This window comes from Bufo bufo, chromosome 4 (genome assembly GCF_905171765.1).
Source record: "Bufo bufo chromosome 4, aBufBuf1.1, whole genome shotgun sequence".
Classification (NCBI taxonomy): domain Eukaryota; kingdom Metazoa; phylum Chordata; class Amphibia; order Anura; family Bufonidae; genus Bufo; species Bufo bufo.
The window spans coordinates 269278343-269303974 of NC_053392.1; the positions used below are offsets into that span (position 1 = coordinate 269278343).

The window sequence follows — 25632 nt, forward strand, 5'->3', positions numbered from 1 at the left end:
CTTTTGTGATTTATAATTTAATCTTTTTTCAGTTTCACCTGATAACACCCAGAAATGTGTGTTACTTTCACATTGAGCAGGCCTCTTCTGACAGCATTGTCATGTGCAGCTGTCTCTTCTCTGATAAAAATAGAAGAAAGTAGAAAAAAAAAGCAGAGCACTAGGAGGAGGAGCTCAGCCCTGAGTGTCCGGACTCAAAAAGCGGAGGGAGAGGACTGCTTTAAAAGGTGCTATCTCCTGAATGGTAGCAGCTAGAAACATGCAACTGGTCTTGTTGGAAAGCTGACATTCAGGAATAATCACGGGTAAAACCTGCTTTTACTTTCACTTACAGCTGCATTCACTGCATCCCGATTTATATCAGTGATATCTTCCCCTGTACTGAACATATTGATGTAATTCTGGTATTGTCTGAAAAGCTTGGAATGTCATCAGTGTAGTGACCCACATAATAAAACAACTTTATTTTTAGCATGCCGTGAACGCCATAAAAAAATTCCACAAAATAATGTAAAAATTGCATGTTTTTTTATCTTTACCCCTAAAAGTAAAATAATAAAAGTTATTTAATACATTATATATATCCCAAAATGGTTCCTAAAAATCTTTTTAATGTGACTTTTAAGAGGCTGCTTACTGATTTCATGTAATTGCAGGGCTTGTCTCTGGTTAGCTTTATGTGAGAGGATATACACTTCTCTGGGGTAGTGGAGAGGTTATCTGCATTCTGATTGGTCTTGTCTGTCTCTGGTTAGTTGTATGTGAGAGGATACACACTACTCTGGGGTAATGGGGGAGGTTATCTGCATTCTGATTGGTCTTGTCTGTCTCTGGTTAGCTGTATGTCAGAGGATACACACTGCTCTGGGGGAAGTTATCTGAATTCCGATTGGTCCTGCTAGTTCATGTGAGGAGAGCAAGGGGTTATGGGAAGTGAAGTAAATACAGGATGCCCTCAAGGACATGGCAAATATCACCACAGAAAGTGCAGAAGAGGCCATCTTAGTAAGATGCTGAAATAGAGGCACAGAGAAATAGGGTTGCTAAGAGCTGAAAATTTGAAAAATAAAGCTTCATGAATATATTCTGTTCAGCATCACATATGTTAAGAATTACATTTTTGGTAGTGAAATGGCAGTTATCCTTTAAATACACATTGCATTATATAATATCTTCAAATAGGTATATAACTAGAGCCAAGCAAATTGATTCTACAGAATAAAAATTCAACACAATTTTTTTTATAAATGTGGATTCTATAGAATAAGAACTAGTAATTCAGGACAATTTTTGGAGAGAGGCAGGTGTCCCACTCTCTTGACAAATGCAGACCCATTTTTCTAATCTCCTACAGCCTATATAACCATAACATACTGTATGTATCAAGAAAATTTTTTTCCTAAAGTATGAAGAAATAATAATAAGAATTATAGAAGTAAATCTGTTGGTATTTGTTACCTTTACTCCAGGTGTGACAAACCTAACAATTTGGGTATCATTTGTTTGACTGGTTGTAGTAAAGGACAATGTTTTGTCTTCTCCATTCAGCGAAACCGCAGTTTGTACTGTCCCATCAAGTGCAACTATTCTCCACAAATCCCATTTCTTTTTAATTTTAAATCTCTGAGTGGACACGAAGACATAAGAAGGAGGTAGACCTTCTGGAAAAACATTTCTACAAAATAAAAACTGAATCACTATTCTCCAACTCCAATATGAGGCAGACAAATACAACAGAAATAGACAATTAATTTATTTTTAATTTTAAATCTCTGAGTGGACACGAAGACATAAGAAGGGGGTAGACCTTCTGGAAAAACATTTCTACAAAATAAAAACTGAATCACTATTCTCCAACTCCAATATGAGGCAGACAAATACAACAGAAATAAACAATTGCTTTCAATATTGATTAGTTGCATGAGTTTCATAGGATTTTGATAATGATGACTAGTGTTGAGCAAATCAATTCAAATTTCAGAATAAAATTGATTCACCGCAAAACCGAATTTCCTCGTGCTTCGTGGTAGCGAATCGATTTAACCTAAAATAGTGTAAAAAAAAAATCATACTTACTTGATCCATTTACTTGCAACAGGCCAGCCGCCAGCATCTAGCTTGAAGATCTTGGCCGAAATCCCGTGTGCGGTGACGTATGATGAAAGATTTTGTGCCAGATCTTCAAGCAAGATGGCTGGAGCTGGCCCGTCATGAGCAAATGGATCCGTTAAGAATGATTTTTTTTTATTTTTTTATTTAACACTCTGTTAGTTATATCAGATGCTGTGATCATGTATGAACGCGGCATCTGAGGGGCACAATGGCGGGGAGCGGTATAATCTCCGGTCCCTGTCATTGCACCCACTACTTACAAAGAAATGTGCTTCATAATGAAGTAATTCGTCGCAAAGCAAATTTTTTTGTAAAATTCGGCGAAGAAGCAGAATCAAACTTTTCAAAAAATTCACTCATCACTAATGATGACCTACTCTTAGGCTGGGTTCACACCTGAGCGTTTTAACGCGCTGTAAAACGCTCAACAGGCAAAAACCAATGTTTCCCTATGGGCATTGTTCTCACCTGAGCGTTTTACAGCGCGCTACGCCCCAATAAGTACAGGAGCTTCTTTGGGGCATATTGTTGCGCGTATTGTGGCAGTTTTTCATTGGATTAATCCCACAAACGCGCGTACTACGCGCGTTTCCAAAATACAAAAACGCCCCAAAATACGCCTCAAAAACGCCTGATAAAAACGCCTGTAAAAAGCGCTTATCGAATATGCTCAGGTGTGAACCCAACCTTAGGGTAGGTAGGCCATCAATATCAGATCAGTCATGTGACATCCAGTATCCCCAACGATCATCTAGCTGTTTGAAGGTCCTTTTATTTTTGCCTAGTATTGCACTCCCGACCCTTATAATCAGCTAATCCTTGGGAGTACTGAGAATTTGAACCCCACTCTTCTGATATTGATGGCCTATCTTAAGGATAGGCTATTAATTTTACAGTCCTAAAAACCCTATAGGCTCAGTTCAGACCTGAGCGTTTTACAGCGCGTTCCTACGCGCTGTAAAACGCTCAACACGGAGAAACCAATGCTTCCCTATGGGACTGGTTCTCACCTGGGCGTTTTACAGCGCGTACGATCGCGCTGTAAAACGCCCGACGCTCAAACAAGTACAGGAGCGTTTTTTTGGGCGCTTGTCGCGCGTTCCCGTACATAGACTTTCGGGAACGCGCGACACTGTGTGTACGCTTGTCTCTGTATGCGCGATTGTAAACGCCCGTACAATCGCGCATACAGAGCGCTCCTTTCAGAACGCTCAGGTCTGAACTGAGCCTTAGGCTCAGTTCAGACCTGAGCGTTTTACAGCGCGTTCCTACGCCCTGTAAAACGCTCAACAAGGAGAAACCAATGCTTCCCTATGGGAATGGTTCTCACCTGGGCGTTTTACAGCGCGTACGATCGCGCTGTAAAACGCCCGACGCTCAAACAAGTACAGGAGCGTTTTTTTGGGCGCTTGTCGCGCGTTCCCGTACATAGACTTTCGGGAACGCGCGACACTGTGTGTACGCTTGTCTCTGTATGCGCGATTGTAAACGCCCGCACAATCGCGCATACAGAGCGCTCCTTTCAGAACGCTCAGGTCTGAACTGAGCCTTAAGGAAACAAATGCAGCATTCTTACACATTTTATATTATTATATATGGTAGCATTATGATAGATAGATAGATAGATAGTAGATCGAAAGATAGATAGATAGATAGATAGATAGATAGATAGATAGATAGATAAATAGATAAATTACCTTGTAAACTCTGTAAGATCAGTTTTTGATGTCACTTCATAAGCTTTAGCTGTAGGGATGGAACCTTTAACTTTTTTTGCATTTTTCTTATTCATCCCCAAACCTAAAAGTAGGTCAAAACCTTTCTCATCTCGAGCTGTCACTGGAATTCTTGTTGGGCAAACAGATTCTGTAGTGCAAAAAGAAAGACATTTAGAGTAACCTGTTAACTGAACAAAAATAGTTAAAAGGGTTGTTTTCTGTTTTGTAATCATGATGATCACAGCCTGGACCCCTAGTGATCACTACAATGGGTGGTCAGTAGTGTTGGTCGAGCACCAAAGTGCTCGGGTGCTCGAGTAGAACACCTCGGGATGCTTGGGTGCTCTACCAAGCACCCGAGCACAATGGAAGTCAATGGGAGAACCCGAGCATTAAACCAGGCACCCCCTGCTCTGAAGAGGGGAGGGTGTCTGGTTCACATGAAAAGGTCAGAAATTGATGGAAACACCACTAAAATGGTTCAGGAACAGAATTTGGAGGATGTCTGGATGCATCTTGGACTCCCAGGTCACTGCTGGGAACCATGTTGTCCGAGTAGTACGCCGCTTTTACAGACTGACAATAATACGCTCAAAACCAAAGATAAAATCGATTTTAGGGGAAAAATTGTTAGGAAACATCCTTTCCTGTATATTTACTTGTATATAAAGCTAGGCATGGTATGTGTGTGAGCTTGCCGAGCTCCAAAGCCGCCACCAAGTTACAACCATTATCAGACACAACCATGCCTGGTTGTAGGTTGAGTGGCGAGAGCCACAGCTCAGTCTGATCCCTTATTCCCTGCCACAGCTCCCCACTGCAGTGCTACACTGCTTCCAGATACTGACTGATGTCTAACTGGTGCTGCAAGATGATAATTCAGAGGTGGAAGTAGAGGAGGAGGCGGAGGAAGAGAAGGGGGGTTTGCAGAAACTAACGTAGGTGGTGGCGGAAACCCTGATGGAAGTATGGCCCGCAATCCTTGGCGTCGGTAGCACCTGTGCCATCCCAGACTCGCTCCCGGCCTCCTCACCCAGTGTGCCGTCAGGGAAATGTAGCGTCCCTGGCCAAAAGCACTTGTCCATGTGTCAGTCGTTAAGTGAACCTTCCCAATAACTGTGTTGGTCAGGGCACGGGTGATGTTACGGGACACATGCTGGTGTAAGGCTGAGACTGCACACCATTAAAAATATTGGCGGCTGGGGACAAAGAACCGCGGGACAGCCACCGCTATCAGGCTGCAAAAGGCCTCAGTGTCCGCAAGCCTAAATGGCAACATTTCCAGGGCCAGCAATTTGGAAAGGTGTGCATTTAGTGCTATGGTCTGTGGGTGGGTGGATGGGTATTTGCGCTTTCGTTCAAAGGCCTGGGGTATAGACATCTGTACGCTGCGCTGGGACACAGAAGTGGATGTGCTAGCTGATGGTGCTTGCGAAGGTCCAGGTGCATGGCGGGAGGCATCCAGGCCTGCGTCTTGGACAGGGGATTGGCCAGCACGGAACACAGGGAAAGAGGAGGCAGTGGTGTGACCCGCAGACACTGGTTGTGGACCCAGCCGTTCGGCCCACCTATTAGGGTGCTTTGATGCCATGTGGCGGATCATGCTCGTGGTTGTGAGTTTGCTAGTGTTCATTAGTGATGGACGAACATCTACCGGGACGGTTTGCGAACGAACGCAGTATCGCAGCAGAACCGCACTCAACTGCTGCACAATACAAATGCATTCTAAAATACTTTCTAACATAGAAAGTATATTATAACATTGTACAAGGAAGGCAATCCATTAGAATATACAAGATAAAACTTAACCTTTAATAATGTTACTATGAGGGTCCATTCACACGTCCGTAAGTGTTTTGCGGATCCGCAAAACACGGACACCGGCAATATGCATTCCGCAATTTGCGGACCGCACATCGCCGGCACTATAATAGAAAATGCCTAATCTTGTCTGCAATTGCAGACAAGAATAGGACATGTTCTATTTATTTATTTTAATTCGGAAACGGAAGCACGGATGCGGAAGTGCGGATCCGCAAATGCGGATGCGGATCCACAAATGCGGCTACGGACAGCACATTTCGGCTCCATTGAAAATGAATGGGGCTGCACCCGTTCCGCAAAATTGCCGAACGGATGCGGACCCATTTTCCGGACGTCTGAATGGAAAAGATATCCCTCAAAATTTAAAAAAATTAAATTATTAAAGTTAAGCAAAAAGCATAGATGTGGTAGGCAATAACAAGTGCTCGGCGGCACTAAATCAGGTGCTCGGCGACACCAAATCAGAATCCATATGTCCTACCACATCCATGAATCCCGGAGGGAAAGCAAAAAAACATCTGTCCCTGGGCTAGATGATGATGTGGTATTGAAGGACAGGGTGGGCAAAGAACTGTCCCTGATATTGCCCTACAGGGGGGCGCTATTCTGGCCCTTATAGCCTAACCCCAGACCACCCGCCCTGATAAGAGCGACCCCACCTGGAACCTTACCCTATATAAAAATGGCCCTAGTAAGCCCCTAGCCCCTAGGCCCCTGACTTCCTGGTGATCACTATATAGATCTATGTGTTTTTGACTCATTATAAAAGTATATTATAAGTATATCGCACCCCTCTGTGTATCACACCAATCAATAGAACACCTATACCAGTCCTTAAAATGACTTTTGTGGCCCTATTAGCTAGCGTTTGGTGTACCTAACAGCCTGTCCCTGCTCCACACAGCAACCTCTCCCTACACTGGTAAAACACTGAATGTAAAATGGCAGCCAGATCAGGTTTATTTATAAGGTAGGGGGTATGTCTATGTGCTGAAATGTCTCAATTGGCTGTCCTGTACCACCTGATGGATGTGTCATGGGTCAAAGTTCTTCACAATGTAAAAGAATATGGCGGGTGCGAATATCTCCATATGTTCGCATGTTCCGTGAAATGACTGCCGGGCGAAGCACAAGGCCATCCCTAGTGTTCATGCCCCTGCTCATTGTGGTACGCACAGGTTGCAAATGACAATTCTTTTATTGTCCGCACTTTCCTCAAAAAACTGCGGAACACCTACACCTTGACAAGGGAGATTTCCACAAGGGGGTGCCCTGGGGAACAGTTGCGGGCCTGTTTGGTGTGGCCCGCCTTCTCCCTTTTTCCACCCCACTGCCTCTTCCAGCCTGTTGCGGTGCTGCGGATCCCTCCCCCTCTGTACTGCTGTCCTCGCTCGGCTTGCCACCTTCCCAGGTTGAGTCAGTGACTTCATCGTCCACCACCTCCTCTTCCACTTCCTCACTCTGGTTATCCTCCTGACTTGTTGACCTAGCAACAACCTCAGTTATTGACAACTGTGTCTCATTCTCATCATCAACCTCTTGAGACACTAATTGCGTTTGACTTATTGGCAACTGTGTCTCATCATCATCACCCACCTCGTGAAATACTAATTGCCGTTCCCCACCGTCATCTTCTTGTGACTGTGGATGCTCAAGAGTTTGGCATTCAGGGCACAATAACTCCTCATCTCTCTCTTCAAGCGGGCTTGTTGAGAGGCCCAATTTAAAGAATGGCGATGAAAAGGGCTCCTCGGAATATCCGAGTGTGGGATCACTTGTTTGCCAAGACTCTCCATGGTGGGAGGAAAGAGTATCAGGGTGAGGATTCTGTTGACCAGACTCTTGGAAACTGAGACTGAACTTTATGGAAGACAGGGTGGTGCTTAACCGACTGGAAGCATTATCTGCTGCAATCCAACCGACCACCTGGTTTCACTGGTCTGACTTCGAGAGTGGTGTCCTGAGCCACCCTTCAAACTGGGACATGAAGCTAGGTAATGTGGATGAGTGTGTTTCTTGTGCTCTGGAAGCAGGCACAGTTTCACCACGCCCAGGGCCACGGCCTCTGCGTGCACCATCAGCAGCACGGCCACTTCCCCGTCCCTTACTGCTCGCCTTGCGCATATTAAATGGTATATATGCTTGCAAGTATGTCACACGTACAGTAGCGCAGGTTTTGTAAGTGTATGCGCAAATAAAGTATACAGAATGTCACAGATATTTTTAGGATGCGCACACGTTAAACAGGAGATGTAGCACAGATAATGTCACTGTCCGCAGCGTCTACGAAAAAAGTACACTGAATGTCACTGATAATTTTAGGATGCACAAACTTTATACAGGAGGTATAGCGCAAATAATGTAACTGTCACCACCGCCTAATAAAAAATGACACTGAATGAATGTCACTGATATTTAGGATGCACAAACACTATACAGGAGGTATAGCGCAGGTAATGTCGCTGTCACCAGCGGCTAATAAAAAATTACACTGAATTAATGTCACTGATATTTAGGATGGGCAAACGTTATACAGGAGATGTAGCGCAGAAAATGTCGCTGTCGCCAGCAGCGATAAAAATTACGCTGAATGTCACTGATATTTCGGATACGCAAACGTTATACAGGAGATGTAGAGCAGGTAATGTAACTGTCCGCATCGAACACCGTCTACGGAAAAAGTACACTGGATGTCACAGATATTTTTAGGCTGCACACACATTACACAGGAGATGTAGCGCAGATAATGTCGCTGTCTGCAGCGGCCAAACAATTGCAAGCAATTTAGCGCAGGTTGCGCTAAAAATATATATTGCTGCCAGATACAACTATAGTCCTTAAAAGGACTTTTTGGTCTCTCTAACAATTCCACGCAATTTAGCGCAGGTTGCGCTAATAATTATATTGCAGCCAGATACAATAGTCCTTAAAAGGACTTTTGGGTCTCTAACAAGTTTTTTCAATAAAAATATTAGTATTTCGCTCCCTACACTATCTGTCCCTTCTTCAGCACAGCTCTCCCTGACTAAAACTGAGCCAAACACGTGTCATTTGGTGCTATATAGCACCCGATGACGCGTCCGGCCAGCCAATCACTGTAATGCCAGTAGCCAACATGGCTACGGCATTACAGTGAATGGCAGTACTCACCTGCATGTTTATTGGCTGCGTTTATTGGCAGCTAACAAACGTGCGGGGGGCCGAACACCGCGATGTGCCGAGCATCGCGTTACTCGAGTAAAATTAGTGTTCAGCCAAGCATGCTCGCCCAACACTAGTGGTCAGCCCTACATTCCTTCTCATTTCACAACTGCAGTGAGGAGGAGATCAAATGGAGCAGTGCTTGAACTAGCATGCTGCCACACCATTCACAATCTATGGGACTGGCTGATTTCCGTTGGCCTTCAAAATAAATAAATGTTTATTAGTTGACATTGTATTATACTTCCCTCCAGCAATTCTCTAAGTATATTGATCACAACGTATCATTGTGGCTGCACAGTTTAGATTCCCTGTCATCAATCAGGGCTCAAAATATTAGTGGTCCAAACCGGAAAACTTGTTTAAATGGGATAGAATAGTTAGCTACAGTATATTACTTCATTTCAGTTATAGAATCACAACTCTGAGTTGCTGCTACTACACTTAAAACATCACACTTTCATATTCTGTAAATAAGTTAAAGCTTTAAATTAGTCATTGTGATAGGTCTGTTACTATAAAAGATTACTTGCATCAAGCTGTCATCAGTAATAATGTGCAAATATATTGTTCCAATTACAAGATTTTTTTTTCTCAAGTTCTCTCTAAATGGCTCAAAAGTGAGAAAATAACAGTAGAAGTATAGTTAGTATAGTGTCAATGATTTACAAAGTTTGTTCATTACTTTTACTTTAATTCTTTTGCTGCTAAATTTCCTATCAATCTCACTTTTTACATACCGCCAAATTTATGTTATAGTTTTTTTCTTCGTATCTTATAATACACTCGCCTGTATACTGTGGGGGGATGTATACTGTGGGGGCCTGTATACTGTGGGGGCCTGTATAGTGTGGGGGGCTGTATAGGGTATACTGTGGGTGCTGTATATTGTGGAGTGCTATACAGCTGCACTGTATAGTGTGGGGAGCTGTATACTGTGGGTGCTGTATATTGTGGAGTGCTATACTGCTGTACTGTATCGTGTGGGGGGCTGTATACTGTATACTGTGGGTGCTGTATATTGTGGAGTGCTATACTGCTGTACTGTATCGTGTGGGGGGCTGTATACTGTATACTGTGGGTGCTGTATATTGTGGAGTGCTATACTGCTGTACTGTATCGTGTGGGGGGCTGTATACTGTGGGTGCTGTATATTGTGGAGTGCTATACGGCTGTACTGTATACTGTGGGTGGCTGTATACTGTGGGGGGCTGTATACTGTGGGTGCTGTATATTGTGGAGTGCTATACTGCTGTACTGTATAGTATGGGGGCTGTATAGTGTGGGGTGCTGTATCGTGTATAGTTTGGGGTGCTGTATACAGTGAGGTGCTATACTGCTCTACTGTATACTGTGAGGTGTTGTATACTGTGGGGTGCTGTATACTGTGGGCTGCTATACTGCTCTACTATATACTGTGGGGTACTGTATAGTGTGAGGTGCTATACTGCATACTGTGTGGTGCTGTATACTATAGGGTTCTATACTGCATACTGTGGGTTGCTGTATACTATAGGGTGCTATACTGCATACTGTGGGGTGCTGGGGTGCACTGTAACACTAGGGTGAGCCGAGCCCTGGTCTCCTTCCTGCAGAGCGGTGCCCACTTCCAGCCTGAGCCCAGCTGCCCAGAGCACTGATCCTGAGCCGAAGGAGTCTTCAGAACTGGAAGTATTTACAGTCATTCACTGTACTCTACCAGATGTGTGGATTTTTTGTGTGTGTGTTGTGGTGGAGGGCGTGATTGCCTGCTAAGGTGTGGGAAGGCGGGATCTAGGGGGCCCAAGTAAATTTTTGCCCAGGGTCCAATCAATATTAAAGACGGCCCTGCACGGTGCGTTCCTTTCTCTTGGTATGTCCAGGGTATATTAGATCAGTATCATTTTCTTGGAGCGTGCTCCGGCCGGTGGCTAAGCTCCGCTCCTATATCTAAAAAGCTTGCATTCCTCAATAGCAAGAAGTGACATCACTGTTTGAGCTACGGGTGGCTGTGTATGCTGAACATCCAACTGATTTCAGATAGATGACTATCCTTCGTCAGGGATTCAGGCTGGTGTTCCTAGATACCTTCTATATACTGTTGTTTTCCCTATGTTTATGCGTATGTTTGTTTATTTTTTGTTTCACCAATGTTTTTCTATCATAGCCTTTATATTCTAATCTTTTCAGCATTTTTTCTGCCTCTTTTTCATATTTTTCTAATTTAGTGCAATTTCTTTTGATCCATAAAAATTGGCTTCTTGGTATGTTTTCAAGCCATAGTGGGAGATGGTAACTTTCCTTGGAAATGAAACTCTTTGTGTCTGTAGGTTTATTGAATGTTTTTGTTTTAAGTTCAAATAATGTCTCTTCACCCCCTCCCATATTAAAATCACATCATCTATAAAACACCACCCTAGGATGAGGCCCACCCGGAGCTCGCCTATTCTCAGGAACAACCTGGGAAAGAAGGAAAAGCAGGTTTAAATGCTGAGATTGAACTATTTGCTTTTGAATAGTAATTCTAGGAGTTAATGACAGTAGAAAGAAGAAGAAGAAAAAAAAGGAGATTGCTGTAAGCAAAATAGGCTTGAATTTAATTGGAGGATTAAAGCAGGATTAAAAGGATAAAAGGGTTAAACCAGGGGAAAAACAACAGTATATAGACGGTATCTAGGAACAGCAGACAGTGATGTCACTTCTCGCTATGGAAGAGTGCAAGCTTTTTAGATATTGGAACGGAGCTTAGCCACCGGCCAAAAAATTGCATTTCCATACAAGTCCAAAAAAGATAGCATGTCATTTCTACTATATTTTACTAAAAGTAATTTTGCAACCTTTTAATGAAAAAAAGAATTTAAAAAAAGCTTAGGAATCTACAGTGAAAGAAACTAGGAAGATTTCTTCATTATTTAAGGCTCATTTAAAATGTTTTGTTTAGTGCATGATATGGTACAATATGAAATGCAGATGCCATATCAATATGGATAAAAGCATAATTTTGGTTAAAAAAAATATTAAATTAATATTAATTTAATTTAATATTCAATGTGCTAATAAACATTTATGGGGGTTCCATGGACACCAAACAACTGCACATGACTGCTCTCAGAACTCCTATAGAGGTGAAGGGAGAGAGGCAAGCAAACAAGGCCACCTCCCCATACACTGCAACCAGCAGTGTATTCGAGTTAGATGCAAGTTCTAGAATTGGGAACCACCTTTATGAGTATGGCCACATGGTCAGGTTTCCGGATGCAGTTTTGGAAGCCGGAATCAGGTTTGGATCAAAGAAGGAAAGAAAGTAGAAAGAAAAGATATGACTTCTCCTCTTTTTTTAATTTTTAAACCTAACCATGTGGCTGTACCCTATCAAAGTTCTCTGGCATATCCTGTACTATGCCATAGTAGTCCAAGATTGGAATATCCCCTTTACAGGCAAATAAAAACTAGTTTTATTGTTACGGCAGCTTAATTCAGGTTTTGTCTTCTGCTGCCTGCATAATCTGTTGTATAAGCAGCAAGGAAATGATTGTTTTGATCACTTAGACAATGATAGATCTTTTCCTCAAATTTTCCTCTACTTAACAAGGTATTCCCACATATATTCATGCCTCCTTTTTCTCCACTGTTAAAATAAAACATCTCAAATAAAAAAGCAATAGTCCAAGTATGTTTGCACCTGGTTGCACAGAGATCTTTCCTCTATGCATGCATCATAGCACGTTCTTCACTGCCCAGGGCAGACATGTTCACTCTGCAAAAGCTGCCAGCCATAAATAAGCAGCTTCTTTTCTCACCATGTGCACCACTCAATTGTGTCATAGGTATAGCTGAGCAAATGCACAACTATCTGGTGTGCCTAAACCCTGGCTACCCCCTCCCCAGATATCCGTTTCCTGCTCTTCCAGCAGTTGGCTTTGATCTTCTCTGAGCTTACTGAAAGTTTGAAGAACTGGTGGAGTTTGGAGGAAAGGCATGGTGCTTGTGGGGAATATAGTTGACCACAAACAGCCCCGGCAATAACGAAACATACACTTCACACTAACCAAAGAGACACCGTTATGGAGCCCTAATAAGGAGCACAGTAATCAAATAATGAGTAGCTGAAGGTATGCTTAAGTTACTCTAGATAATTTTCTTTTCTGGGTTCCCTTATGGTTCCCTTGCTTTGTTCTTCTGCATGATGTATCTGCTGTTGCATTAGTAGAATATAAGTTGATATAATTAGCACTCTACTTTTTGAAAAGCCACTGGACCATTATTATTAGATCTTGCTCATAGTAGTAGTAATAGTAGTAAAAATATCACAGAATTTCAATTTTTAAGATATATTTTGGTTTTGGCAGGTTTTGAAAGCAAAGTATCTATGAGATCTGCATTTTGATCTCTCTAAGATTCTGTGACACACATTAAACTGTTCCGTTTGTTAAAAAAAAAATATACTAACCTCATCCACTTGCTCACAGAGAGGCTGTCCCCCCTGTCTTGATTGAAGAAAACCCACCAGAAGACCTGCAGAGAGCATAATGACATCACCACCTGATCACGCTGGGCTGATGACGTCACTGCGGGCGTCCAGCATGATCACATGGTGAGGTCATCACAGGAATACGTTTTACCTAATGGAATACCCCTTTACTGGTGAATTCGTAAGTGTAATAAAAAAAACTGCATGTGGCTGGAAACATTTACTTAGAACCACACCCTGTCTCTTACAGAAGCCAGTAGAGAATACTTCTGTGCTCCTCCAATGCATAAAGGAAGTGCACATTGTGCTTAATTCTAACTGGTTGTAGAGAGATGCAATGTAGTCATGTAAAAGCCGCAAGAGAGAAGAAATGTGGGGCCATGCTTTTATATCTGGTAGGCAGCTTATTAGAAAACTCTTATAATGTATTATTTTGAAAATGTGCAGAGTATTTTAGCATTGTAGATATGAAATCTGCATATATATATATATTAGCACCAAAAGTGCATCAAGAAAACATGTATAAAATGAGCTATATTATTGCTATTATATCATGCACAGTCCATCAAAACAAGCTATGTTGTGCAATATACTTTCACAGATCACAGTTGCCATACACTGCTTACTAAAAGAGATGATTTGGATAATCTATTAACTTAAAGAAAAAGCAGAATACATTGTTCAATACAAAAATAAATACATAAATAACAAGCATCTCCAATGTTTAAAGGGCTATTCCTCAAACATAGGATATGCATCCAATGTCTAAAGGATGCGGGTCCCACCTCTGCCGGTAAAGTTCCATAAGGCGCACCGCGCATGCACAGCCACCCTCCATTTATTCCTAGGGAAGCGCCAAAATAGTATTTTCAGAAGTATAATTTAAATGAATGGGAGGTTCACCTCTCAAGTGCAGCCACCGCTCCATACACTTGTATGGGGCTGATGGAAGTTGCCGAACTTTCATTGGAATGAATGGAGGGCGGCCACGCATGCTCAGTGCACTCTCTGGAACTGTGCGGGCTCTAGTCCAAGCATAGGTGCAGGTCCCAGAGGTGGGACCCGCACCTATCAAGCATTGCGGGCATACCCTATGTCTGAGATGGGAATAACTCTTTTATGAGATTTTCTCTCCCACACCAATCTCACTTGGTTTTACTGAACCCAAGACAATGCATGGGGGAAACATAAGTTGGGGCTGTTGCACATTCCTGGTTGGTATCTTCTTACATGTTTTGCTTTCAATACAGTATATCCTTTTTCACGCATATGCAATCTTATTTGACTGCTCTAACATTTGGGGTTAATCTGCATTGTAGTACAGTTAATTATAACTATTGCAGTCTATTGTTATATAAATGTATTTAATATGGGGGTGTTTATTCACTGACTGCACATCACATTGTTGTTGGCAGATGCTCCTATACGCAACTTTATTGCTCTTTTATCTGTTGGTCCTGTGCTCTATTTGTATATTGCTTATGCTACATTGGACTTTACTAGACTTTACTGTCTATTGCTGACAATACAGCAGTGATACATTGACTTATACTGGCTTCTTGTCAAAATGCTTTGATCATTGACAACAAGCACACTCAATGGATCAAAGCCATCACCTCATACACATGATTTAATCAAGCAACAATGAATACATTATTCCAGTAAATGAATAGCTTGTTTAATGCTGTAAAATGATTCTAAAACTAACGTTTGACTGTTTATAAAAAACAATGCAGTGTTTCTATGGGAGGAACCTAAACAATTTTTCATCTGACATGTATGTCATAATGCCTCTTCATTTGTCAGAAACACTTCTGTAAGTCTCTGTATGAAATGGGAGGCATCCAGAGGTACCCTCTCTGGGCTATACAATTTTCATTTTCCTATTTGGAGCTTTCGGTTTGTAGTATTCCACAATATAGCTAGAATAACTCTACTAAGCCAAGAAAAAAGACAAACCATGATTTCTCTAAAATTTTCTCTCAAACATTTTACATTGACATAAGCTCGGATGAGAGTCCAAATGAGTCATTCAATGAGTTCAAGCAGACAACTGGACTGTTCAGAGGAACCAGGCCTCCATGGTGAAACCACTACTGGGAAATACAAACAAGAGAAAAAGATTTGCTTGGGCCAGGGAACACAGTAAGTGGACATCAGACCAGTGGAAATCTGTTTCTTGGTCTGATTAATTCAAAATTTGCAGTTTTGGCTCTAATCACCATATCTTTCTTATATGTATGGTGAGGTAAAAAAATAAATAAAAATGATGTCTGGCTGTGTTGCTGCCATTGTGAAACTTAGAGCTGTATTAGACCAACAGATTATCTGACCAGTTTCTGTCCAATCAGACCAATAGTTGGTGTGTATAACAAAAGATACGTGTGTGTGTAAACAGCTATCTGACCAATGATTGGTCAGAAAATCTATCAGATAATCTGTAGGTGCAATACAGGCCTTAGGGGAGAGGATGCAAAGGGTTTTTGCTACTAAACCTGTTAGAATACATAAATAGAAGTGAAGGCACACTTAACCAGTATTGCTAAAACACTATCCAGCAGTGGCACACCATTCCATCTAGTTTGCACTAAGTTAGGCTTTTAATTTGTTTTCGAACAAGTCAATGACCCAAAATACAACTGGCTGTAGAAACTGCTTAACAAAAAAGAAGAGTGATAGAGTCCTGCATCAGATGACATGCCTTCCATAGCCTCTTAACCCAATCCTAATAGGTATTACCTGTGTCAAGTTGGGCTAGAGATTAAAGCAAAAGCAGCTGACAAGTGCTCATATGGAAACTCCTTCAAGACTACTGGAAAAGCAAAACTGGTGGCTACTTCATGCAGCTGGTTAAGAGAATGCTAACAGTATGTCAATTTGTTGTCAAAGCAAAGGATCACTTTTTTGGCATAGGGATAAGGATCCTTAACAGGGGCTTTTCCTCTAGTAATTCCGAATTTCCTGCGTATATGAAAGTGAGTTTTCTAAACCGGACAACCCATTTAGAATTAAATTATAGTTATTGCAACGTATGAACTAAACTTAAGTTCAACTATAAAAGCTAGAGATGATCAAGCATGCTCGGCCGAACACCTGTTCGGCTCGAACATCTCAATGCTCGGCACATGGTGGTACTCGACCAAGTACCGCATGTGCTTGAGCACCATGCTCGAGTCTCCTCCCCGCACGTTTCTTGGCTGCTACGCAGCCAATAAACTTGCATGTAAGTACTGCCCTCACTGTAATGCCAGTAGCCATGTTGGCTACTGGCATTACAGTGATTGGCTGGCCAGAACGCATCATCAGGTGCTATATAACACCCGATGACGCATGTTCGGCTCAATCGTAGTCAGGGAGAGCTGAGCATAGGAAGGGAAAGGGAGTGTAATTGAATATTGTTTTGTACAAAAATATTTCAGAGACCCAAAAATCCTTGTAAGGACTATTGTGTGTGACAGCAGCAATATATGTTCGTAGCGCAACCTGCGCTAAATTGCTCAATGCTAGAAAGAGCTGTGCATAGAAAGGGACAGACAGTGTAGGGAGTGTAATAGAAAGATTTTTATACAAATTTTTTTTCAGAGACCCAAAAGTCCTTTTAGGGACTATTGTGTGTGACAGCAGCAATATATATTTTAATGCATCCTGCGCTAAATACTGTGTAATAGGCCGCTGCGGACAGTTAAATTATTCGCGCCACGTCTCCTGTTTAAAGTGCACGCATCCCTAAAATATCAGTGACATCCAGTGTACTTTTTCCGTAGATGGTGTCCGCCGCGGACAGTTAAATTATTCGCGCCACATTGCCTGTGTAAAGTGTGCGCATCCCTAAATTATCAGTGACATCCAGTGTACTTTTTCCGTAGACAGCGTCCACTGCGGACAGTTGAATTATCCACGCCACATCTCCTGTGTAAAGTTTGTGCATCCCTAAAATATCAGTGACATCCAGTGTACTTTTTCCGTACACGGTGTCCACTGCGGACAGTTAAATTATCTGTGCCACATCTCCTGTTTAAAGTGTGCGCATCCGTAAAATATCAGTGACATTCAGTGTACTTTTTCCATAGAGGGTATCCACTGCAGACAGTTGAATTATCCACGCCACATCTCATGTGTAAAGTGTGTGCATCCCTAAAATATCAGTGACATCCAGTGTACTTTTTCCGTACACGGTGTCCGCTGCGGATAGTTAAATTATTCTCACCACATCTCCTGTGTAAAGTGTGCGCATCCCTAAAATATCTGACATCCAGTGTACTTTTTCCATAGACGGTGTCCGCTGCCGACAGTGACATTAGCTGCGCCACATCTGCAGTGTAAAGTGTGCGCTTCAAAAATGTATCTGTGACATACAGTGTACTTTTTGCGTAGATGCTGCAGACAGTGACATTACCGGTGGTACCTCTCCTGTATAAAGTTTTCTCATCCCAAATACCTGTGACATTCCCTGTAATTTTTCATTAGCCGCTGGTGACAGCATTGACATTATCTGTGGGATATCTCCTGTGTGACGTTTTCACATCCCAATTGCCTTTTTAAATTTGTTTGTGCATACACTTCCAAATCCTACGCTACTGTACGTGTGACAGACTTTCAATCATATATAACATTATAATGAAGAAGGCGAGCAGTAAGGGACAGGGCAGTGGCCGTGATGCTGATGGTGCACGCAGAGGCCGTGGCCGTGGGTGCAGTGAAACTGTGCCTTCTGCCATAGCACAAGAAAAACAATCATCCACGACACCTAGCTTCATGTCCCAGTTTGCAGGGCGACGCAGGACACCACTCTTGAAGTCAGACCAGTGCGACCAGATGGTTGGTTGGATTGCAGCAGATAATGCTTCCAGTCGCTTAAGCACCACCCTGTCTTCCACCAAGTCCAGTCTCAGTAGCCAAGAGTCTGCTCAACCCAATCCTCACCCTAATCCTCATTCCTCCCACCATGGAGAGTCTGGGCAAACAAGTGATTCCACACTCGGATATTCCGAGGAGCTCTTTTCAGCGCCATTCCTTGATTTGGCGCTCTCGCCAAGAACACTCGAAGAGGGACAGATCTTGTGCCCTGATTCCCAAACTCTTGAGCATCCACAATCACAAGAAGATGACGGTGGGGAACGGCAATTACTGTTTAATGAGGTGGATGATGATGAGACACAGTTGCCAATAACTCAACAGCAATTATTTATCAAGAGGTTGATGAAGTGGAGGAGACACAGTTGTCAATCAAAAATTTTAGGGATTAGCATCCGGATTAAATTCCACCACCTTGGACGAATGAAGTGGAAGAGATGGTGGTAGACGATGAAGTCACTGACCCAACCTGGGAAGATGGAAAGCCAAGCGAGGACAGCAGTACAGGAGTACAGAGCGGGAGGAAACTGCTGCACCACAACAGGCTGGAAGAGGCTGTGGGGTGGCAAAAGGGAGAAGGCGGGCCGCACCAAACAGGCCCGCAACTGTTCCCCGGAGCCCCCCCTTGCAGAAATTTCCCTTGCCAAGGGGAGGTGTTCCGCACTCTGGTGCTTTTTTGAGGAAAGTGCGGATAACAAAAGAATTGTAATTTGCAACCTGTGCCATACAAAAATGAGCAGGGCGTGAACACTAGCAACCTCACCACCAACAGATGTGTTGTGCGACGTGAACACACGCTGGTTCCACATGTTGGCCAGGCTTTGTGATCAGCAGAGGACAATAGTGGAATACCAGCTGCAACAAGGGCGTCACATTTCCAGTCAGCTTCCACTATTCACAAGCGAGGAGTGAGCAACCTCACCACCAACAGCATGATCTGCCACATGGCATCAAAGCACCGTAATAGGTGGGCCGAACGCCTGGGTCCACAATCTGTGTCTGCGGGTCACACCCTGCCTCCTCTTCCCCTGTGTTACGTGCTGGCCAATCCCCTGTCCAAGACGCAAGTCATCGACAGCTTCCGCCTGTTTGGCAACGCTGTAGCAGCGCTTGCAATTGCCAGCTCACTGAGTGTTGTGCGACGTGAACACACGCTGGTTCCACATGTTGGCCAGGCTTTGTGATCAGCAGAGGACAATAGTGGAATACCAGCTGCAACAAGGGCGTCACATTTCCAGTCAGCTTCCACTATTTACAAGCGAGGAGTGAGCAACCTCACCACCAACAGCATGATCTGCCACATGGCATCAAAGCACCGTAATAGGTGGGCCGAACGCCTGCGTCCACAATCTGTGTCTGCGGGTCACACCCTGCCTCCTCTTCCCCTGTGTTACGTGCTGGCCAATCCCCTGTCCAAGACGCAAGCCCAGATGCCTCCCGCCCTGCACTGGGACCTTCGCAAGCACCATCAGCGACCACATCCACTTCCGTGTCCCAGAGCAGCGTCCAAATGTCCTTACCCCAGGCTTTTAAACGCAAGCACAAATACCCACCCAGCCACCCATCCACAGGGCATAGCACTAAATGTGCAGCTTTCCAAATTACTGGCCCTGGAATTTTTGCCATTTAGTCTTGTGGACACTGAGGCCTTCCGCAGAATGATGTCGACCGCCGTCCCTCGTTACACAGTCCCCAGCTGCCACTATTTTTCAAGGTGTGCCGTGCCCGCTTTACACCAACATGTATCCCGTAACATCACACGTGCCCTGACCAACGCAGTTACTGGGAAGGTCCACTTAACCAAGGACAAATGGACAAGTGCATTCGGCCAGGGATGCTACATTTCCCTAATGGCACACTGGGTGATTGTTGTGGAGGATGGTAGCGAATCATACCCTGGGATTTCACAGGTGCTACCAATGCCAAAGATTGCGGGCCCTACATCAATCAGGGTTTCCGTCACCACCTACATTAGTGGCTCCAACCCCCACTTCTCCTCCGCCCCCTCCTCCACTTCCACCTCCGAATTATCCGTGTGCAGCACCAGTCAGTCATCTATCGGTAGCTGGAAGCAGTGTAGCACTGCAGTGGGGAAGCTGATATGCTTAGGTGACAAACAACACACCGCCGCAGAGCTGTGGCAGGGGATAAGAGACCAGACTGAGGTGTGGCTCTCGCCACTCAACCTAGAACCAGGCATAGTTGTGTTTGATAAGGGCCGTAACTTGGTGGCGGTTTTGGAGCTTGGCAAGCTCAGACACATCCCATGCCTAGCCCACGTTTTAAACTTAGTGATTCAGCAGTTTCTCAAACCCTACCCCAATTTGCCTGAGCTACTGGTGAAGGTGCGCCGCGTGTGTGTCCCTTTCCGCAAGTCATCGACAGCTTCCGCCTGTTTGGCAACGCTGTAGCAGCGCTTGCAATTGCCAGCTCACTGAGTGTTGTGCGACGTGAACACACGCTGGTTCCACATGTTGGCCAGGCTTTGTGATCAGCAGAGGACAATAGTGGAATACCAGCTGCAACAAGGGCGTCACATTTCCAGTCAGCTTCCACTATTCACAAGCGAGGAGTGAGCATGGATGTCTGACCTCTGTGAAGTTTTAAGAAACTTTGAGGAATCAACACAGATGGTGAGTGGCGATAACGCTATTATCAGCGTAACCATCCCACTTCTGTGTCTACTCAAACACTCTCTGCTCACAATTAAGGACGATGCTTTACATGTGAAAGAAGTGGAAATGGGGGAAGACAATACACAGGGTGATAGTCAGACCACCCTCAGTTCGTCTTCTCAGTGCGAATCGGACGATGAAGAGGAGGAGGAGGAGCAGAAGACAATTGTCTCCGCTACAAAGGGTAGTACCCATGGAAGTTTTATTCCATCTGTTCAGCGTGGGTAGGCAGAAGAGGAGGAAGAAGATGAGGAGACAGAGTGAACTCCCGATGACGAGAGCAAAGTATTGCCTATTGGTACTCTGGCACACATGGCTGACTTCATGTTAGGCTGTCCTTAATGATCCCTCTGTGCCTTACAACTACTTGGTGTCCAAGCTGGACATGTGGCACGAACTGGCACTTTACGCTTTGGAGGTGCTGGCCTGGCCTGCTGCCAGCGTTTTTTCTGAGCGGGTATTTAGTGCTGCTGGTGGCATTATAACAGATTAGAGTATCCGCCTGTCAACTGAAAATGCTGACAGGTTGACTCTTATAAAAAAAAACAAGGCCTGAATTGACCATTACTTCTCAACTGCACCAGAGTAAAGCTGATGAACATAAAGGCACTTTAAATGTGTTGTTTATAATGTACTGAATACACTGTATTCCCATGCACCCCTTCCACCACAAACAAGGGTATATGGTTGAATCTTCCTTTTCTCATCCTCCTTCTCCTCTTCCATCATATCAACATGCCCTTCGCATATAATGTTTTACAGGGTCAGCTCAGCTAGAGACCCTTGTATATAATTTTTTAGAGGGTCAGCTCACCAGCAGGCCCTCAACTACAATGTTTTACAGGGTCAGCTCACCAGCAGGCCTTCGCATATAATGTTTTACAGGGTCAGCTCACCAGCTAGCCCTCACCTACAATGTTTTACAGGGTCAGCTCACCAGCAGGCCCTCAACTACAATGTTTTACAGGGTCAGCTCACCAGCAGGCCTTCGCATATAATGTTTTACAGGGTCAGCTCACCAGCAGGCCCTCACCTACAATGTTTTACAGGGTCAGCTCACCAGCAGGCCCTCAACTACAATGTTTTACAGGGTCAGCTCACCAGCAGGCCTTCGCATATAATTTTTTAGAGGGTCAGCTCACCAGCAGGCCCACGCATATAATTTTTTAGATGGTCAGCTCACCAGCAGGCCCTCGCATATAATTTTTTACAGGGTCAGCTCACCAGCAGGCCTTCACCTAAAATCTTTTAGAGGGTCAGCTCACCTGAAGGCCCTCGCATATAATTTTTTAGATGGTCAGCTCCCCAGCAGGCCCTCGCATATAATATTTTACAGGGTCAGCTCACCAGCAGGCCCTCACCTACAATGTTTTACAGGGTCAGCTCACCAGCAGGCCCTCGCAAAAATTTTTTAGAAGGTCAGCTCACCAGCAGGCCCGCACCTAAAATCTTTTACAGGGTCAGCTCACCTGAAGGTAATTTGCGCGCATGATGCCTTGCTTGGATGTGGTAGCTGTAGCCGTTTCTCAGGCTCCCTCTCCGGAATCGAACCCCGATTCCCCGTTACCCGTAGTCACCATGGTTTGCGCTGACAATAACATTGAAAGTTGATAGGCCAGACATCTGAATGGATCGTCGCCGTTACAGGGACATGTGATCGGACCCAGGTTATCTAGAGTCATCAAAGCGGCAGCAGGCCCTCACCCATAATGTTTTAGATGGTCAGATCAGCAGGCCTTGCTCTAATAGTTTTTAAGTGTCACCAGCAGGCCATCAATCCTAATTTTGCAAGGCTTTGCATGATGTCCTCCTTTATATGTAACAAAGGATGTATTGGAGTGCCGGTTCCTTGTAATTTTTGGCAGCCCTTTCACTTAGTGCATAAGCTTTATGAGCGTAGGAGTACCACTACATGAACAATTGTACCACAATGTGAATGAGGCCCTCCTTTATGTGATATACAGGTTGTATAGGAGTGTTCTTTCTTGTAATTTTTGGCAGCACTTGCATTTTATATCCAAGTAAATATACATGAAAGAACTTTCCTAACAATTTTTCCTCTAAAATCGGTTTTGTGCGTATTATTGTCAGTCTGTAAAAGTGGCGTACTACTCGGACAATATCGTTCCCAGCAGTGACCTGGGAGTCCAAGATGCATCCAGACATCCTCTCCATGCTGTTTCCGAACCATTTTGGTGGGGTTTCCATCAACTTCTGATCTTTTTCTATGAACCAGGCACCCTCCCCTCTTCAGAGCAAACCTGCCTGGTTTAATGCTCAGGTTCTCCCATTGACTTCCATTATACTCGGGTGCTCAGTAAAGCACCTGAGCATCCCGATGTGTTTGGCCAGAGCACCCGAGTACTTTGGTGCTCGATCAACACTAATAAAAGCTGCCAGGGTTGTCAGCTAATATCTAGAGAAATTCCAGCTACAATGTTGATTCAGTAGATATTTCTGCAGTCAAGAAAATTCTCCATGCACCTCAAAGTCGGAATACTTAAATACTTGTATTAACTTTAGAGATGAACACTTCAAATCTTTTCCTTAATGTTTATTTTAAGATAATGATTTCCTAGTTAATTAAAAGCATACTTGGCAGAATGTCAGAGAGCCACTAGAAAAAGGGAAACTTCTGGCCCCATCACAGATCAGGCAATTTACCCATAGCCGTGATTCATTCTAGCAGGAACAGTCATTTATACCCAACTCTTATTCTTATAACTGTATGAAACCACTTTCTTCCACTGCCAGTTCTTGTCAGTGGAAGAATCCAACTCAAGAGTATGGGGGAAATCATTTTTTAATCCTTCATCTTTCAGAGAAAGGACACCTCTTGTAGCTGACGCTGATCTGAGCAGGCTAGATAAAATGGGGTTTATAGAGTGAACAATTAATTATACAACCCGAAATATATTCTGTACTGAATCATCTTGTTGCAGAATAATGCAATACAGTTGCAAGAAAAAGTATGTGAACCCTTTGGAATTATATGGATTTCTGCACAAATTGGTCATAAAATGTGATCTGATCTTCATCTAAGTCACAACAATAGACAATCACAGTCTGCTTAAACTAATAACACACAAAGAATTAAATGTTACCATGTTTTTATTGAACACACCATGTAAACATTCACAGTGCAGGTGGAAAAAGTATATGAACCTCTAGACTAATGATATCTCCAAGAGCTAATTGGAGTGAGGTGTCAGACAACTGGAGTCCAATCAATGAGATGAGATTGGAGGTGTTGGTTACAGCTGCCCTGCCCTATAAAAAACACACACCAGTTCTGGGTTTGTTTTTCGCAAGAAGCATTGCCTGATGTGAATGATGCCTCGCACAAAAGAGCTCTCAGAAGACCTACGATTAAGAATTGTTGACTTGCATAAAGCTGGAAAGGGTTATAAAAGTATCTCAAAAGCCTTGCTGTTCATCAGTCCACGGTAAGACAAATTGTCTATAAATGGAGAAAGTTCAGCACTGCTGCTACTCTCCCTAGGAGTGGCCGTCTTGTAAAGATGACTGCAAGAGCACAGCACAGACTGCTAAATGAGGTGAAGAAGAATCCTAGAGTGTCAGCTAAAGACTTAAAAAAGTCTCTGACATATGCTAACATCCCTGTTAGCGATGCTACGATGCATAAAACACTAAACAAGAATGGATTTAATGAGAGGATAACACAGAGGAAGCCACTGCTGTCCAAAAAAAACATTGCTGCACGTTTACAGTTTGCACAAGAGCACCTGGATGTTCCACAGCAGTACTGGCATAATATTCTGTGGACAGATGAAACCAAAGTTGAGTTGTTTGGAAGAAACACACAACACTATGTGTGGAGAAAAAGAGGCACACCACACCAACATCAAAACCTCATCCCAACTGTGAAGTATGGTGGTGGGGGCATCATGGTTTGGGGCTGCTTGGCTGCGTCAGGGCCTAGACGGATTGCTATTATCAAAGGAAAAATCAATTCCCAAGTTTATCAAGAAATTTTGAAGGAGAACTTAAGGCCATCTGTCCACCAGCTGAAGCTCAACAGAAGATGGGTGTTGCAACAGGACAACGACCCAAAGCATAGAAATAAATTAACAACAGAATGGCTTAAACAGAAAAAAATATGCCTTTTGGAGTGGCCCAGTCAGAGTCCTGACCTCAACCCGATTGAGATGCTGTGGCATGACCTCAAGAAAGTGATTCACACCAGACATCCCAAGAATATTGCTGAACTGAAACAGTTCTGTAAAGAGGAATGGTCAAGAATTACTTCTGACAGTTGTGCACGTCTGATCTGCAACTACAGGAAACGTTTGGTTGAAGTTATTGCTGCCAAAGGAGGTTCAACCAGTTATTAAATCCAAGGGTTCACATACTTTTACCACCTGCACTGTGAATGTTTAAGTGGTGTGTTCAATAAAAACATAGTAACATTTAATTCTTTGTGTGTTATTAGTTTAAAGGGCTTCTGTCAGCCCACTAAACCGTTTTTTGTTTTTTTTGCTTAATAATAACCCCTACACTGCGATTTATCCATACATAAGTAAAATAATAATTTTGGTTCAGTAGAATTTGCTAAAACCCTATTTTTATAATATGTAAATTACCTTGCTACCAGCAAGTAGGGCGGCTACTTGCTGGTAGCAGCCGCATCCTCCGATGGTAATGACGCCCCTTCTGCTTGTTGATTGACAGGGCCAGCGGACGGGATCTTTCTCCGCTGGCCCTGCCTGTTTTCATTCAATATCTGGCGCCTGCGCCGCGGCCGTACCTATCTTTAATCGGCGCAGGCGCACTGAGA

At 43.6% G+C, this 25632-nt stretch overlaps 1 protein-coding gene across 2 annotated transcripts in view; it reads right to left on the minus strand.

Annotated features, from left to right (window-relative positions):
- Positions 1-25632, minus strand: part of COL21A1 (collagen type XXI alpha 1 chain) — a 465445-nt gene that overhangs the window by 263483 nt on the left and 176330 nt on the right. For both annotated transcript variants that reach the window (XR_005778297.1, XM_040428578.1), the window contains exons 4-5: positions 3810-3978; positions 1459-1675 (exon numbers count right to left, since the gene is read on the minus strand). Coding sequence is in view for 1 of the 2 variants with exons in the window: in XM_040428578.1 (XP_040284512.1) it covers positions 1459-1675; positions 3810-3978 (386 nt within the window). In the remaining variant the exon portion in view is untranslated. The remainder of the gene's footprint in view (positions 1-1458; positions 1676-3809; positions 3979-25632) is intronic.